General features: G+C 39.2%; 2 protein-coding genes across 2 annotated transcripts; one reads left to right on the forward strand and one right to left on the reverse strand.

Moving 5' to 3' along the window:
• The first annotated feature begins 1,916 nt into the window (after window positions 1–1,916).
• On the forward strand, window positions 1,917–6,183 carry LOC133731851 (high mobility group B protein 10-like). The gene is made up of 6 exons (XM_062159281.1): window positions 1,917–2,213; window positions 3,738–3,816; window positions 4,159–4,321; window positions 4,409–4,477; window positions 4,948–5,300; window positions 5,832–6,183. The coding sequence occupies exons 1-6, from the start codon at window positions 1,978–1,980 to the stop codon at window positions 5,904–5,906; spliced, it is 975 nt and encodes a 324-aa protein (XP_062015265.1). The 5' UTR covers window positions 1,917–1,977; the 3' UTR covers window positions 5,907–6,183.
• Window positions 6,184–7,028: 845 nt separating this feature from the next.
• On the reverse strand, window positions 7,029–12,655 carry LOC133730251 (uncharacterized). Its single transcript, XM_062157878.1, has 3 exons — window positions 11,771–12,655; window positions 11,299–11,533; window positions 7,029–11,047 (listed from the first exon to the last, which is right to left on the reverse strand). Exons 1-3 carry the CDS (start codon window positions 12,653–12,655, stop codon window positions 7,029–7,031), a joined length of 5,139 nt encoding a protein of 1,712 aa, XP_062013862.1.
• Between the last annotated feature and the right edge of the window lie 1,400 nt (window positions 12,656–14,055).

Raw genomic sequence — 14,055 nt, forward strand, 5'->3', positions numbered from 1 at the left:
AAAAAAATTCTTAAGACTCCATAGACTATAACACAAGATTTTTTTGTCAAGATTGCATGTTATTATTTTCTCATTAAAATTATATCACCCTCAATTACTTCAACGATTACAAAGAAATTTTTTTTTTGGTAACAAATTTTGAAGTCAGAAAATAATAAAATTCATAAAGAAAAATTGGGATATCTACTAGCTAGGGTTTCTCAAAGCTGAGCCTATTGGGCTCATTGGGCTTTGTTGGGATTTTAGGATTTTCAGAATTTTATTTTATTATTTTAGTTTTGGGTCTCCATCCTTTTTACAAAAGGATGATGGGCCTATTTTTTTTATTTTTTCTAGTGGGGAGGATCGACAAGAAACAAGTGGCTTCGATGGTAATTTATTGATTTCAGAGTTTACTTAGTTTCTTGTCTAGTGCTTAATCAAAAAAAGTGGGTGTGCTAGAGGTATGTTAAGTAGTATACTCGTGTGAGGGGTGTGCTAGGATTGTGTGCTCTATGTAATGGCTTCTACATACAACCCTCTGGGCAAGTCGTTATTGTACTGCTTGCTAAAATAGTATAATGGGATTAACCTATATATTCAACTCAAAAGGAAAATTTTCATTCCATATATCAGTGTTCCACAAGTCTACACATATTCTAAAAGTCATGTCCTATGGATACTAAGTTCACGGCACATGTGAATTTCAAATGACACGTGAAATTCAAAAGATGACACACACATCCAAACATGTAAAGTCTCGTCAATTCATATATTTATTCAAATTCTTCCATGCCATGAACTAGTCGTAGGTATAACATGATTTAAAAAATGGTAAACAAACTGACAAAACTTGAAAATATTGACACTTTTTCTAATTTTTTCTTGTTTTTGATTGAGCCTGGTTTAGGCCTAGTCTTAAGAGCCTGGTTTAGGCCTAGTCTTAAGCTCTTTAAATCCTTTATTTAGTTTTATTTTACTTTGCCTATCACTATGTCTTTGTTACGTAGTTCATAGACTCGTTTGAATAAGTGAGCATGGATACCATCAAATGATTGGACCTAATCTATGTATCGATGTGGTTCTTATCACAAACTCTTTATCTACCCATAGATGGTAGAGGATATGTAATGACTCTTTCTGGCTTGAGAATTAATATATCAATATGATATTTTCAAAAAAAAAAAGTAAATCAGACGGCTAAATTTAAATTGTTTTAGTTTTAGTTTTTAAATTTAATACATATGGTTGTTTGAACCTGTTAAGTTGCGCTTTTACCTTTTCTGCTGGGATTTAGTGGGCTTCTTCATGATGTAGTCTTAGTTTTTTCCTTGTTTTAGCCTATCAAATGGACTTTGGTCATTGATCTACTTAATTCTTAGTTCTTCTAGTTGTACACCAATTGAGGTCTCTAAGAGTAAAATTATGAGGATTAGATTAGTCTGGATTTTAGTAATTTGGTAGGCTCGTTTTTTCTTGGATAAGCAAGCTAAACCTGTTTTATAGTAAGTGTATTTGTTAGTGTGTTCGGTAGCATTTGAATCAAGAAAAAAATTACAGATCATAGATAACTAGCATGGGCCTACACACATTGTGTGTAGGGAGGATTTTTTTCTTCTTCTTCAAGTGTGTAGGGAGTTTTCTCATAGAAAGTTTTCCACTACTTTTATTTTAATTTTGTTTTTATTTTGTAAATTGACTTTATTATCCTTTTTGATTATTTCTCATTCAAAGTTTTTAATATATAAAGGGTAAATTAGTAAAAAATTTCAGTTATGAAGAGCAAACTGTATTCTCTTAATAATAGTATAGATTTTATATTATTATTTTTTAAATAATAAAGGGAATTTTATCTTTATTACGAAGGATATTATGGGTAATTTATAATTTATATTTCGATAAAACCTGTGACTTGAGATCTAATGGATAGAAATAGGGGAAAATAAATCTACCCCAAGGTCCCAAACCTTTCTTTACCCTCTTTGTTTCTGACTAAACATGTCTGAGGTCCCAACAACACCAATTACAGGAAAGGAGGCTTCTTTGGCTATTGTTCCAGCTCCACAACACCAAGTGCTCACTCACAGCGCTAATGGGTCTTCTTCATCCCTCACCTCTACTTCCAAGGTGTACCCTCCAGCCTCGGCCAAGTTTGAGGATGTGGTTCAAAGCTCGGACCTTTTCTGGCAAAAGCTCAAGGAGTTTCACGATTCCCTAGGAACCAAAAAATTCATGTAAGTTCCTGGGTTTGCTCTTACAGCTTTGATTATGTCTTGTTTTGTCATTTTGTTTGTATGGGTTTGATTTGCTTTGATCGTTTGGTGTTAAGATGTTGGCCTAGTTGGGAAATTCTATGCCCACTTGATGTATTGTAACTGTTTTTTTTTTTGGCATCTTGCATACTTCAATTTCACAACTGTGTTTTCCCTTGATTTGAATTAATTGCACAGCTGGGTTGTGTGTGTTGGCAAAGTTAGGATCTTTATTTAGGGTTGATTATGTTGGTTTCAATAACAACATCAACTAAACTGCATTGCATACTTCAATTAACGGGTTTTCAATTGCAACTGTGTTTGCCCTTTTTTTGCAGTGAACGCCAATTTCAAACTGCATTGCACTGCAAGTTTGAGTGTCTTGGCAAAGTTAGGATCTTTATCTAGGGTTAATTGTGCTGGTTTCAGTAACACCATGAACTGCATTGCAGACTTCAATTAATGAGTTTTCAACTACGACTGTGTTTGCCCTTTCTTTCATTCGAAAAGTTGGCAGTGAATGCGTGAATTTTGAAAATCTTAAACTGCATTGCACAGCTGGTTTGAGTGCATGCGCAAAGTTAGGATCTTTATTATGGCTAGTGATGTTGGTTTTAATAACAACATCAACTAAACTGCACTGCATACTTCAGGTAATGGGTTTTCAACTACAACTGTCTTTGCCCTTTCTTTCATTTGAATTAATTGGCGGTGAAAACTGCATTGCATAGCTAGTTTGATTGTATTAGCTAAGTTAGGATCTTTATCTAGGGTCAATGATACTGGTTTCAAATAACAACAACAACAAAACTGCATTGTGTAATTCAATTAATGATTTTCAATCATAATGTTGCTCTTTCCTTCATTTGAATTGATTAGACAATATGCATGCATAGTTCTGAAATTTTTGAAGCTGCATTGTCCAGATAGTTTGATTGTTTTAGCTAATTTAGGATCTTTATCTAGGGTAAATGATGTTATGATGCTTTTTAACCATATTAATTGACAAATCTATACATTTATTACATCATGATTTCCACCATTTATCTGCATACCAAATTATATTGATTTTTTTTCTTCTCTCTGTTAGGAAGATTTTATTTCTTTTCCAAGATCTGAAATTTTCATTCACTAGAGATGATTCATTGAAGAGAGAGTGAATCTTCCTGTGCTTTTATTAATTTCTTATTTCCCTTGGATGGCTTCAATAAATTGTGATTTAACTTTCTCAGAAATCTACTAGTCAGCTTAAAGTTTCCAGCTATGCAGTATTACTAATGGGTGCACATGATTAACTTTTATTATCGTGCTATGATTTTTTTTTTTTTTTTTTTGCCATAAATCTTTCCTAACCTGCTGACTGTCGAAATTGTTTCCGTTATGTGTTTTTGGTTAAGCATTTCATATGAAATTAGGATAGCCTCATGGGAGTGCAGAAAAACAGAAAGTGCATGAGGATATACTTTGCTGGCATTCCTTTATATGCTAACGGCTTCTTTTTTGTAGGATTCCTACTGTTGGAGGAAAAGCTCTGGATATGCATCTCCTTTTTGTAGAAGTCACATCTCGTGGTGGCATTGAAAAGGTATTTATCTTTCTATCTGGTTGTTCATATATAAGGTTCTTGAAGCTAAAACTAAAATTCTATTGTCTGAAAAGTGGTTAATAGCCTTAGTAATTTATACTCACTGTGTTTTAAGAAATTCAAGCTATTATGAGTGGGGGATGTGGTCACAGTTGACTGAATGCCTGGCCGACTTATACCTATACTAAGTCTAGTTAAGACAAAAGCAGTTTAGGCTTCTGAAAGGGTCCAACTTTACCTATGTTCTATGTACTCATATATTCCTTTTTCAGTTCTGTCTAGGAGTCACTCCACAGATTTTTTGTCTTTTATTTCCTTTAAATTCTATTAAACTGATTGCAGGTGATTAGAGATCGCCAATGGAAAGAAGTGATTGTGGTCTTCAATTTCCCAACAACTATTACCAGTGCATCATTTGTCTTACGGAAGTACTACTTGTCTTTGCTCTATGACTTTGAGCAGGTCTATTATTTCCATAAAGAAGTTATTAGAATCCCAGTGCATGGTAAATGAAGACATGGTCCTTGTTGATTTAGTGGGTTCTTTTTTGTTGATTAAAATGATTATATGGTTTTATTATTTTATTTTTCAGATCCAGAAGGCAGGAACCTTGACAATGGGTCAGCACGGGAGCAAGGTACCATCCGGTTTCAAGGTCAGGGTAAGTGCAACCAACCTCCTTCTCAATGTGATAATTGTAATAGCGTGTCGATTTTGAACTTGTGCAATAGTTGTGGAAGTTTCTAGTGTCTACTTCAAATCTGAAGTTTCAAATTTCCTGCAATTTTTTGTAATCGGACTGAAAGCTGTATAATTATTGTTTCTGTAACTTCTTGAAGTTGGCATTGTTGAGTAAAGAAAGTGGACATTAGTTATCAAGTTTGTGTGACATCCCTTTTTAAATATATAGTGCTAGTTGCTATGAAGAAAGGTAAACAACACTGGAATTTTCATTAGGCAGTCTGTCTAGTAAAATAATGAATGGCTTGCTTTAAGGAATTCAACTTTAAGATTTCTAGTTCTTCATTATAACTCCCAAATTCCTTTAATCTTACTTGTAGCATCTAGTTTTTCTGAGCAACTAATCATGAATATTTACAATATGAATCTGTTTTTCTATCTTCGACACAGCCACCCCGATAGCAATGCAACCGGGCGGTTCCATTATGGGAACCATTGACAGAAAATGTGAGGAGGGATATGTTATTACTGTAAACTTGGGTTCTGAAGTGCTGACTGGTATCTTGTACCATCATCCTGTGGCTGGGTCTCAGAATTTTTCTGAGATTCCTACTCAACGGAACCGAAAGAGATCTAGGTTGGCAACACGTGATCCCTCTCGGCCCAAGTCCAACAGGAGTGGCTATAATTTCTTCTTCGCTGAGCACTATGCCAGCTTAAAGCCTTTGTATTATGGCCAAGAGAGAGCCATTAGCAAGCAAATTGGGTATCTATGGAACAACCTTACAGAGGATGAGAAACAGGTATAGTGAGTTGGTGACCCATCCGTTTCCTATTACTACTCTTTTCACTTTTAGCATTTTTAAGCTTTCTGATATCTGGGTTTTGGATGATTTTGTGACATGATTGAATTTTAAAGGAAGGTTTCTCATTCTGATTTCTAGAATTACATATCCTCAAGCTTTTGTTTTCCTATATGTGGGTTCGGTTTGATTTTGTGACATACCATGGTTTAGATATGAGGTTATCAAGAGAAGTTTCCTATTCTTTGGTCTTGATTTTCAACCCTTCTGAGTGCCTCACTGTGTCAATTTTACATTATGATAAAGTTGGGGTACATTTGCTCATAATAACTGTCAATCTGTCATACATATATGGTATACCATTTAACTTGAACTAAGTTTTTTATCAGCTCAAATCAAGGTTTGATTGTTTAGCTTGCTTGTTTCAAGGTTAATCATGTGTTCTATTCATATAATATATGATGATTCGTTTACCCATTTCTGGATATTTCTTATAAAAAATAACACTCCACCTCCATTGTTGGTATGCAGGTTTATCAGGAAAAGGGGTTGCAGGACAAGGAGCGATACAAGTCCGAGATGATGGAATATAGAGCACAACAATAGTAGGCTCTGGTTTAGGTAGACACATGTTTCCCTTTGTATGCTCTTGTTGTAGCATTAGCTGGGAACAATGGTTCAAGTTCATTTCTCTTTGCGAAGGCTGTACCCCCGGCCGGTGTGCCCCTTTTGCGAAACTGTGGAAGACTTGACATAACAGTTGAATTTGTGTAGCATTTGGGATTTCAAACAAATAACTTTATTGTAGTAAAATCCGTTGGTGTATTTAGTTGTAGCACAAAATCTATCTAGGTAATGAATCCAAGTTCGTTAAGTTCGTTTATATTAACCAAAGCCAAATTACATTTCCTGAACCAACCAGTATTGATTAGATGATAATGAGAATTTATGAGTGTATGAAGATTGACTAATAAACTCTTGACATGTATTATTTTTTTTTTGGTATTAAACAAACTAGCAAAAGAAACAAACCGAGCAAAGAACAGAAGAAAGCGGAGAATGCGCGAAACTCTGACGACATAATATGTATTATGAATATTGGGTTGAAGGATTGATTTTCTTCTCTCAATTTGTGTGGCCAAGGTGATAAAATTTTCAGGCTGAAATAAGTCTTGGAAATACAATTCAACCGTACATAAATGATATCTTTGCAAAATGTGGATTTTGTGGCATGGTGACACTCATAATGAAGTCATAGTCACTAAATTCGAATGGGTAACCCAGATCCCAGCAATCTCACTACTCGATCTTTGATCATCTTTTCATTTGTTGGACCCCTCCATGGATTCTGATTCTGTTGACTCAGGTGTTCGTGCTGAGTACACTGAACGTAGTGTTCGTGCTGTCATAGTCAAAGTAGCTTTTGCTTTCTAATTACATGATTTGGTGCAGTTGTGATACTCAACTGAATTAGCTTTATTGTTATTTGAATTAGCCATTTTATAAATCTCAGACCTTTTTTTTTTTTTTTTTTTTTAAAGGGTTTGGAACCCAGCCAAGCTGGGAGGCTCAGCCCCACGCCCGGTTCCGTTTATTAAAATAAAAAGAAAAACAAGGATAGGGAATGGGGGACTAGGCCAAAACCATTCCCAAAAAACCAAACAGAACAGTAACAGAACAAAGAATACAAGCTGAGAACTCATGAAAGAAAACCATAAGTCGACTAGTTTAAGCAAATCGATATGATGGGCGACCAGAGAAATCACCACCCAGAGCCGAATGCAGGAACTGAGGCACCACCTCCCACCAGACAAAATCTCCATGCAAGGCTCCATAATTAGCAAGCTTATCAGCCACTGAATTCCCCTCCCTATATATGTGTGAAAAATGAATATTCAACTGTCTAGACAAATGCAAACAGTTCCTCCATTGTGTGCGCAGACGCCAAGGAACCTTAAGAGGATCATTAACAAAACTGAGCAGTATCAAAGAATCCACCTCCACCCACAAATTCAACCACCCTTTCAAACAAGCCAGGCGAATCGCCTCAATTACAGCAATCAACTCTGCGTCAAGAGCACAAGGGACAATTACCTTTTTAGTAAAAGCACCTAAAAAGGATGCCTCACGACCCCTAAAAACACCTCCACACCCTGCCTGAAGCTGATCATGGTATGATCCATCTGTATTTACTTTAACCCAAAGAGGAGGAGGGGGGTACCACATTACCTGGATAATTTTTGGAGCCGTAGGCCGCAGTTGAGACAAACCTAAAAACCCAAAAATTGGAACAGATTGTGGAACAGAGGAAGAGCTAAAGATTAATCTAGCAGATTCACCAATTGAAAGAATCACCTTTTGTTTAAACCTGTTGGGCTCGAAAACCCCCCCATCATGCTTGAGACTATTTCTCTCAGTCCAGACACACCAAAAAATATTGCAAACTGATAAAAACCATAGCAGCTTAGTGGAGACAGAGAAGGTAGAAATTAAATTCTCATGAAAAAACTCCCTGGTCTCATAGGCTGGATTGAAGTGAAGCCTGAATAGTGGGAAGATCCAATCCCATATTCCAGCAGCTGCTGAACAGTTCACAAAAAGGTGATGCAGCGATTCTGTCGCCGCCGTGCATAAGTGGCACCGAGAGCAAAGGACCCTGCCTCGTCGCTGCATTTGCACATCAGTTGGAATCTTTCCCAGCATAATTTTCCAGGCTACTAAACTCTTACGGGGCTGAATAGCAGGGTGCCAAATTGTTTTAGCCCAAGTTGGCCTAGGCTGCTGCATAGAAAGAAAATCATAAGCTGCCTTGGTGGTGAGAGTACCTGAACTTTCAGTAGCCCATACCGGTCTATCAATGCACTCTTCAGATGGGATTGGCAAAACCGAAATGTCGTTAGCCACCTCAGGGAAAGACCTCTTAAAACTCCATGGAATTTTCCACTCACTATTTTCAATAAAATCACACACTTTGTCATTAAGAAAAGGATGAAACAAAGGGTCACAATTGGTAGACTCTAAAAGCACATAACCCAGCCAATTATCCTTCCATAACCGCACCACGGTACCATCCCCAACTACCCATTGCAGGTTTGCAATTAGTGAGGGCCATAATTTCTTGAGACCGAGCCAAATGGATGACTTTTTGTAGGAAGTGATGCATTGAAGCCCATCTGTGAGGAATCTTTCATGCAATAACAAAGCAGAAGGTGACCCTCTCTCAACTACCTCCCAACACCTCTTCAGAAGCAAGGATTTGTTCAGTGCAAATAAGTTTTTCAATCCCAATCCACCTTCTTCCTTGAGTCTACAGCAAGTTTTCCAGGCCACCAAAGCATGACCATCTTTCAAAGGATCCCCATTCCAGAAAAAATTACGAGTCCAACGCTGCACCTTCAACAGTAACTCACGTGGCCACTCATAAATTTGGAAACTGTAAATGAGGTGACTTTGAATAACCGAAGAAATCAGTTGCAACCTACCTGCCTGTGAAAGCTGCTTACCTTTCCAAGAGCTCAACTTACATCTGATTTTGTCAGCAATGGGGAGGAAATATTCAGATTTGGCCCTGCCAATAAAAATTGGTACCCCCAGGTAGGTAAATGGAAGACTGCCAATATTCACCCCCAGAATTCTTTTGATACGACGTTGTATTGGAATCGCAAATTTACCCAGATAGACACTGGACTTTGCCTTGTTCACAACTTGACCCGAATTCATGGCATACTCCTCCATGAATGACATTAAATTTTTTAAATGCCTTGAACCTCCCTGTAGAAAAATCATGACATCGTCTGCAAAAAGAACATGTGAAGGAGGGGTAACTCCCAGAGGGGCTGATATGCGCTTAATTTTATTATGCGCAACCAAATTGTCAATGCCCCTACTCAGGACCTCCTCTGCAAGGCAAAAAAGCAGTGGTGAAAGGGGGTCCCCCTGACGGACTCCCCGTGAACAGTTAAAATAACCACAAGTCTTGCCATTAACACTTACAGAAAGGAAGGCAAAATTTAGAATATTTTGAACGTACCCGACAAAAGTAGAGCTGAAACCAAAAGACCTTAGAACTCTCAATAAGAAGCTCCAATCCAGAGTATCAAAGGCTTTGCGAATGTCCAATTTGATTGCTACATTACCATACTTGCAGCTGCGGTCCAGCATATTCATACACTCTGAGGTTTGGGAGATAGGATCAACAATAGTACGCCCTTTAATAAACGCACTTTGGTTTGGAGAGAGTATCCGAGCAGCAACAGAACCCAAACGATCAGCCAATATTTTTGTGATAATTTTAAACCCAAAGTTGGCTAGGGCAATAGGCCTGAAATCAGAAATGCTTTCGGACTCCTCCAGCTTGGGAATAAGAATAATAACATTTGAATTAAAGTGTGGCATGATGAAACCATTTTGAAAGAAGGCTTGAACTACTGAAACCACATCAGGCCCCACCACAGGCCAGCAGAAAGTGAAAAAACTACCATTGAAACGATCAGGCCCCGGAGCACTGAACTCATCCATGCCTCTGACAGTATCAAAGATCTCCTGACCAGTAGGAATAGAAAGCAGAGCTACATTGTCAGCCTCAGTCACAAGATTAGGAATGAGCCGCTCCACCATGCCTGTGTTCACTATGTTAGTATCCCTTGTGAAAGATAAATCAAAGTGTTGAACGACATGCGCTTCAATGGCTGAAGCATCATTGATGACCTCTTGATTCACCAAAAGCGAAGTGATCGATTTGTTTAAGCGTCTGATTTTGACCATATTGTGAAGAAAAGAGGTATTTCTGTCCCCATCTTTTAACCATCGGATACGGGATTGATCAAGAAGGAAAGTAGCTTGCAAAGAAAGATCAGATAAAAACCTTGCATGGGCCAGGTCTTCCCGTGAGAATCTGTCCTCTGTAGGGCCAAATCTTGAAATCTCCTCCTGAACCGCATCTAAAGTCTGTTTAGAAGCTTTAACCCTTAAATGAACATCCCCAATAGAGTTCCGGCTCCAGGACTTAAGCATCACCTTCAATGCCCGTAGTTTGGAAGCCAGTACAAACTGAGGACACCCAAAAAAATTCAGCGTGTCCCAAAAATCTCTAACCAGAGACAGAAAGTGTGGCTGTTGTAGCCAGTAACTTTGGAAACGGAACGGAGTCTTAGTGGCATTCCTGATCTTCGAACATCTTAAGAGAATAGGGCAATGATCTGAGGTGGCTCTAGTGAGGGTGCAACACTCCATAACCGCCCAAGAATCAATCCACTCTAAGTTACCAAGGGCTCTATCCAACCGAACCTCCGTGCGACGATTCGTCCACGTAAAAGCCAATCCCTTAGTGGGAATGTCAAGCAAAGCAAAAGAGTTGCACATTTGCTGGAAGTCTAGGCAGGATCTTACAGAAGGTGTGTTTCCTCCCCGTTTTTCATGAGCACCAAAAACACAATTGAAATCACCAAAGACCAGCCAAGGCCCAAGAACCCAGTTTGCTCTGACATAACACAAGTCTGACCAGAGGAGTCTGCGCCCAGCCATAGTGGTTTTAGCGTAGACACATGTATATATGCCATGAACACCTTCAAATGAGCAAGACACCGTGATTTGCTGAGCAGTCACATGCAAGACCTGTATACCAATAGCTTCATGGCAGAAGAACCAGAGGTTTGGAGCCAATTCTCCCCTGTTGTTAGTAGTTACGAGACGGAGACCAAGGGATCTCCAGAAAGCCACCGGAATAGAATCAACTAAAACAAAAGGCTCTGAAATACAAACAATAAGAGGTTTGTGTGCACGTACCATGTTGGTTAATGCTCGCTGCGTGTCAACACTTGCCAAACCCCGAGCATTCCAGAAGAGAACAATCATCAGAAAAGTTTATGTTTGGCACCTTTTTGGACAAGTGCCAACTTTGTACTGTGGTTATTAGCCCCTTGCTTAGTCTTGACTTTAGCTTTCACTGTCGGTTTAGCTAGCTTCATAGATTTTTTGGACACAACAGGAATGAACTCACCTTCCTCCAGCGTACCATTGATCAAGTTTTCAGAAACGACCTCCGGGTTAGAGACATCGAAAGCACTAGCTGAAGTGATCTCAATGTCTTCACTTAATGGCGCGTTAGTCCTCTGAGCTAGGGCTGGAACATTGCATGGAATTTGTTCAATGATGGTATGAAAACCCGGAGGAACCGAAACAGTGGAGGAGGAGGCCGCTCCAACCTCAGTGTTAGACAAAACCGGCTCCACTGTCTGCAATGCCGCATCAACGTGAAAGACCGTCGAGGCTGGTTGTTCTGGGAGGTTTTGGGTGATTAAAACCATTCCATTTTCATGTGTAACACCAGTTGGCTGGCCGGCAGAGGAGGGCGGTGCTTGCTGAAGGTGCGATCTTTCTGCCCCCACAAGGTCATGTTTTGGCAGCATAGAAACCGGTCGTGAGCGTCAGCGTGTACAGCGTTTCCTCCGCGAACGGGAACGGCCACGTACATCTGCCATAGGATCACCATCAGGCCTGTCTGTGCTATGAGCTTTGCTGGGCTGCGGATTAGAAGCTTCACCGCCTTGATCACAGCTCGGTGGCTCCTTCTTGTTCCTGCACTTGTTGATAGAGTGACCAACAATGCCACAGGCTTGACAGAGAACTGGGACCGACTCATAGTCAACTGAGGCAATCACCGACTCTCCATGTGCGCGCACAACCCTAACTTGCTCACAAAGAGGTTTTGAAAGATCAACGTCAACCAACACTCTTGCATAGAGACCCAAAGACCTGCTGGCAGTCCGCTCATCCAGTTTGATTGGAGTACCAACACCCCGCGCGATTTCAAAAAGTGTCTGTTGATCCCAGTAGGCAAACCCTAAGTGCCAAAAACGCACCCAAATCTGCGCAAATGTGTTCCTGTATGTTGCCGGAGAGAACGACGGCGACCATTTGATTAACCTCAAGATTCCCGGATTTAAATTAACAGAGCCCGATGACCAAATGCGCTGCATATCATCAAGGGTTTGAAATTGTAGCAAGAAGAAACCCTTGCCCAGTGGGGCAACCTTCCAATTTGGAACGTTATGCCAGAACAAACGCAACCTCTTCGCTAACTCAGGTGCCTTCGGCATCACACCATTTGGTGGCGAGAGGAGTTTCCCGACGAGAATTGTCTTGCACCGATCCAACCCACGCTGGAAAGAGTCTTCCGAAATTTGAACTGTGGCAACCCCATGCACAACTGTAGGCGCTGGGAGGTCATCAATTGCAAACCCTAGTGGTTGCGCGGCTGAGAGGACTGAAGCGAACGTTGGTGTAGGCGTCGGAAGTGTCTTACCAGCCACGGTAGCGGCGGCAGGGTCGGTAGGGGAAGAAGGTGGAGGAGGCATCATTCATATGTTTGACAAACTCATATGAATATTCCTTTGTCCCAAAACCATACACCTAGAGAAAAAATCTTCTCTTCCTGGCTCAATTTATTTAAAAAAGAAAACAATGAGATACGATATATCTGAAGAAAAGTGCTAGGATTGTGTATGTATTTAGCCATTGTATAAATCTTAGACCTTTTAAAAAAGAAAACAACGAGATACGATATATTTGAAGAAAAGTGCCAGGATTGTGTATGTATTTAGAAAGGGTCTAAGAAGTTTAGTTGACCGTAGTACGAGTGGTAAGGTATGGAGTTTCAATATGTTCTAATCCTATAACTGAAAACGTGAAATTTTAACAGACTCGTTTTCAATCTGCATCTCCTCTTTTAATTTGAATCTAATATGATGATTATTGGTCTAAAGTTTTGTCATTCAGGCAACAACGACCAAGGTAGAACTGAAAAATTGAGGATTAGAGAAGCTGGCTGGTGAGTTGCAGTGACCTGCACCAAATGAAACAAAGCTCGATCAGTAGGATTTGCATTTCAAAAGACCAATCTGTTAGAAGTCAACAAGTAAGTACTGTTGTATTTAAACTATCTATCGTAGCACTCAATGTCATTTAAATGAGTTAGGGTGATGAATGAGTTAATTTGATTTAATGTTGTAGGGGCCAGGTAATGTGAAAGCTAATGCAGCGGATTATGGGAGTGCTGAAGTTGATCCATGGAATTTGCTATATAAAGCTAATGAATTAAATCAATGGAATGTGCAATCTTAGGTGCAGTAGTTGAACACAAACAACAGGTAATTAGTTAGGATTGCTTGATTTAAGGGTTACTTGGTTTTGTCTGTAATAGGATGTCAATGAAGGGATTTAATGCTTATATGTCTACTTTTCTTAATAATAAAAAGATTTCGGCAATATCTTTTTGAGATTATTTTGGATTTTCTTGAGAATTTTTAAAGAGAAAATAGAGGAATAAGTATTGAATTATGACTCTACATACAATGAGGTCTAAATTAATTAGTTCTAAGTACATGGTGAATTCGGCAGGATACAAAGGTGACTTGTTCTCTACTTCTCAAGGAATATTTTCATTGGTTGAATGATGTCGCAAGTAGATTTCGACCTAGATTCTCAAGCCCTTGCCGTTCACTATATAAAGGAGGTTTGTGAAGCTCTTCTACACACCACAAAATTCAGAATCAAAAGTCATAAACACTTCCCTTTCTCTTCCAAGTTTCGGCAATTTCAAGAAGTTCCAAGTTTAAGGCCGTGAAGCATCATCCTCTCCATTCAAGAATCCTTGCCGTGATCCTCATCCATTCCATCACCTTTTGAAGCTTCTTGCGTCCTTGAAGATCAAAAAGTGTAACCATGAACACAACTCTATGTTTTCGGTTTTGCTATG

Source organism: Rosa rugosa, chromosome 2 (genome assembly GCF_958449725.1).
Source record: "Rosa rugosa chromosome 2, drRosRugo1.1, whole genome shotgun sequence".
Classification (NCBI taxonomy): domain Eukaryota; kingdom Viridiplantae; phylum Streptophyta; class Magnoliopsida; order Rosales; family Rosaceae; genus Rosa; species Rosa rugosa.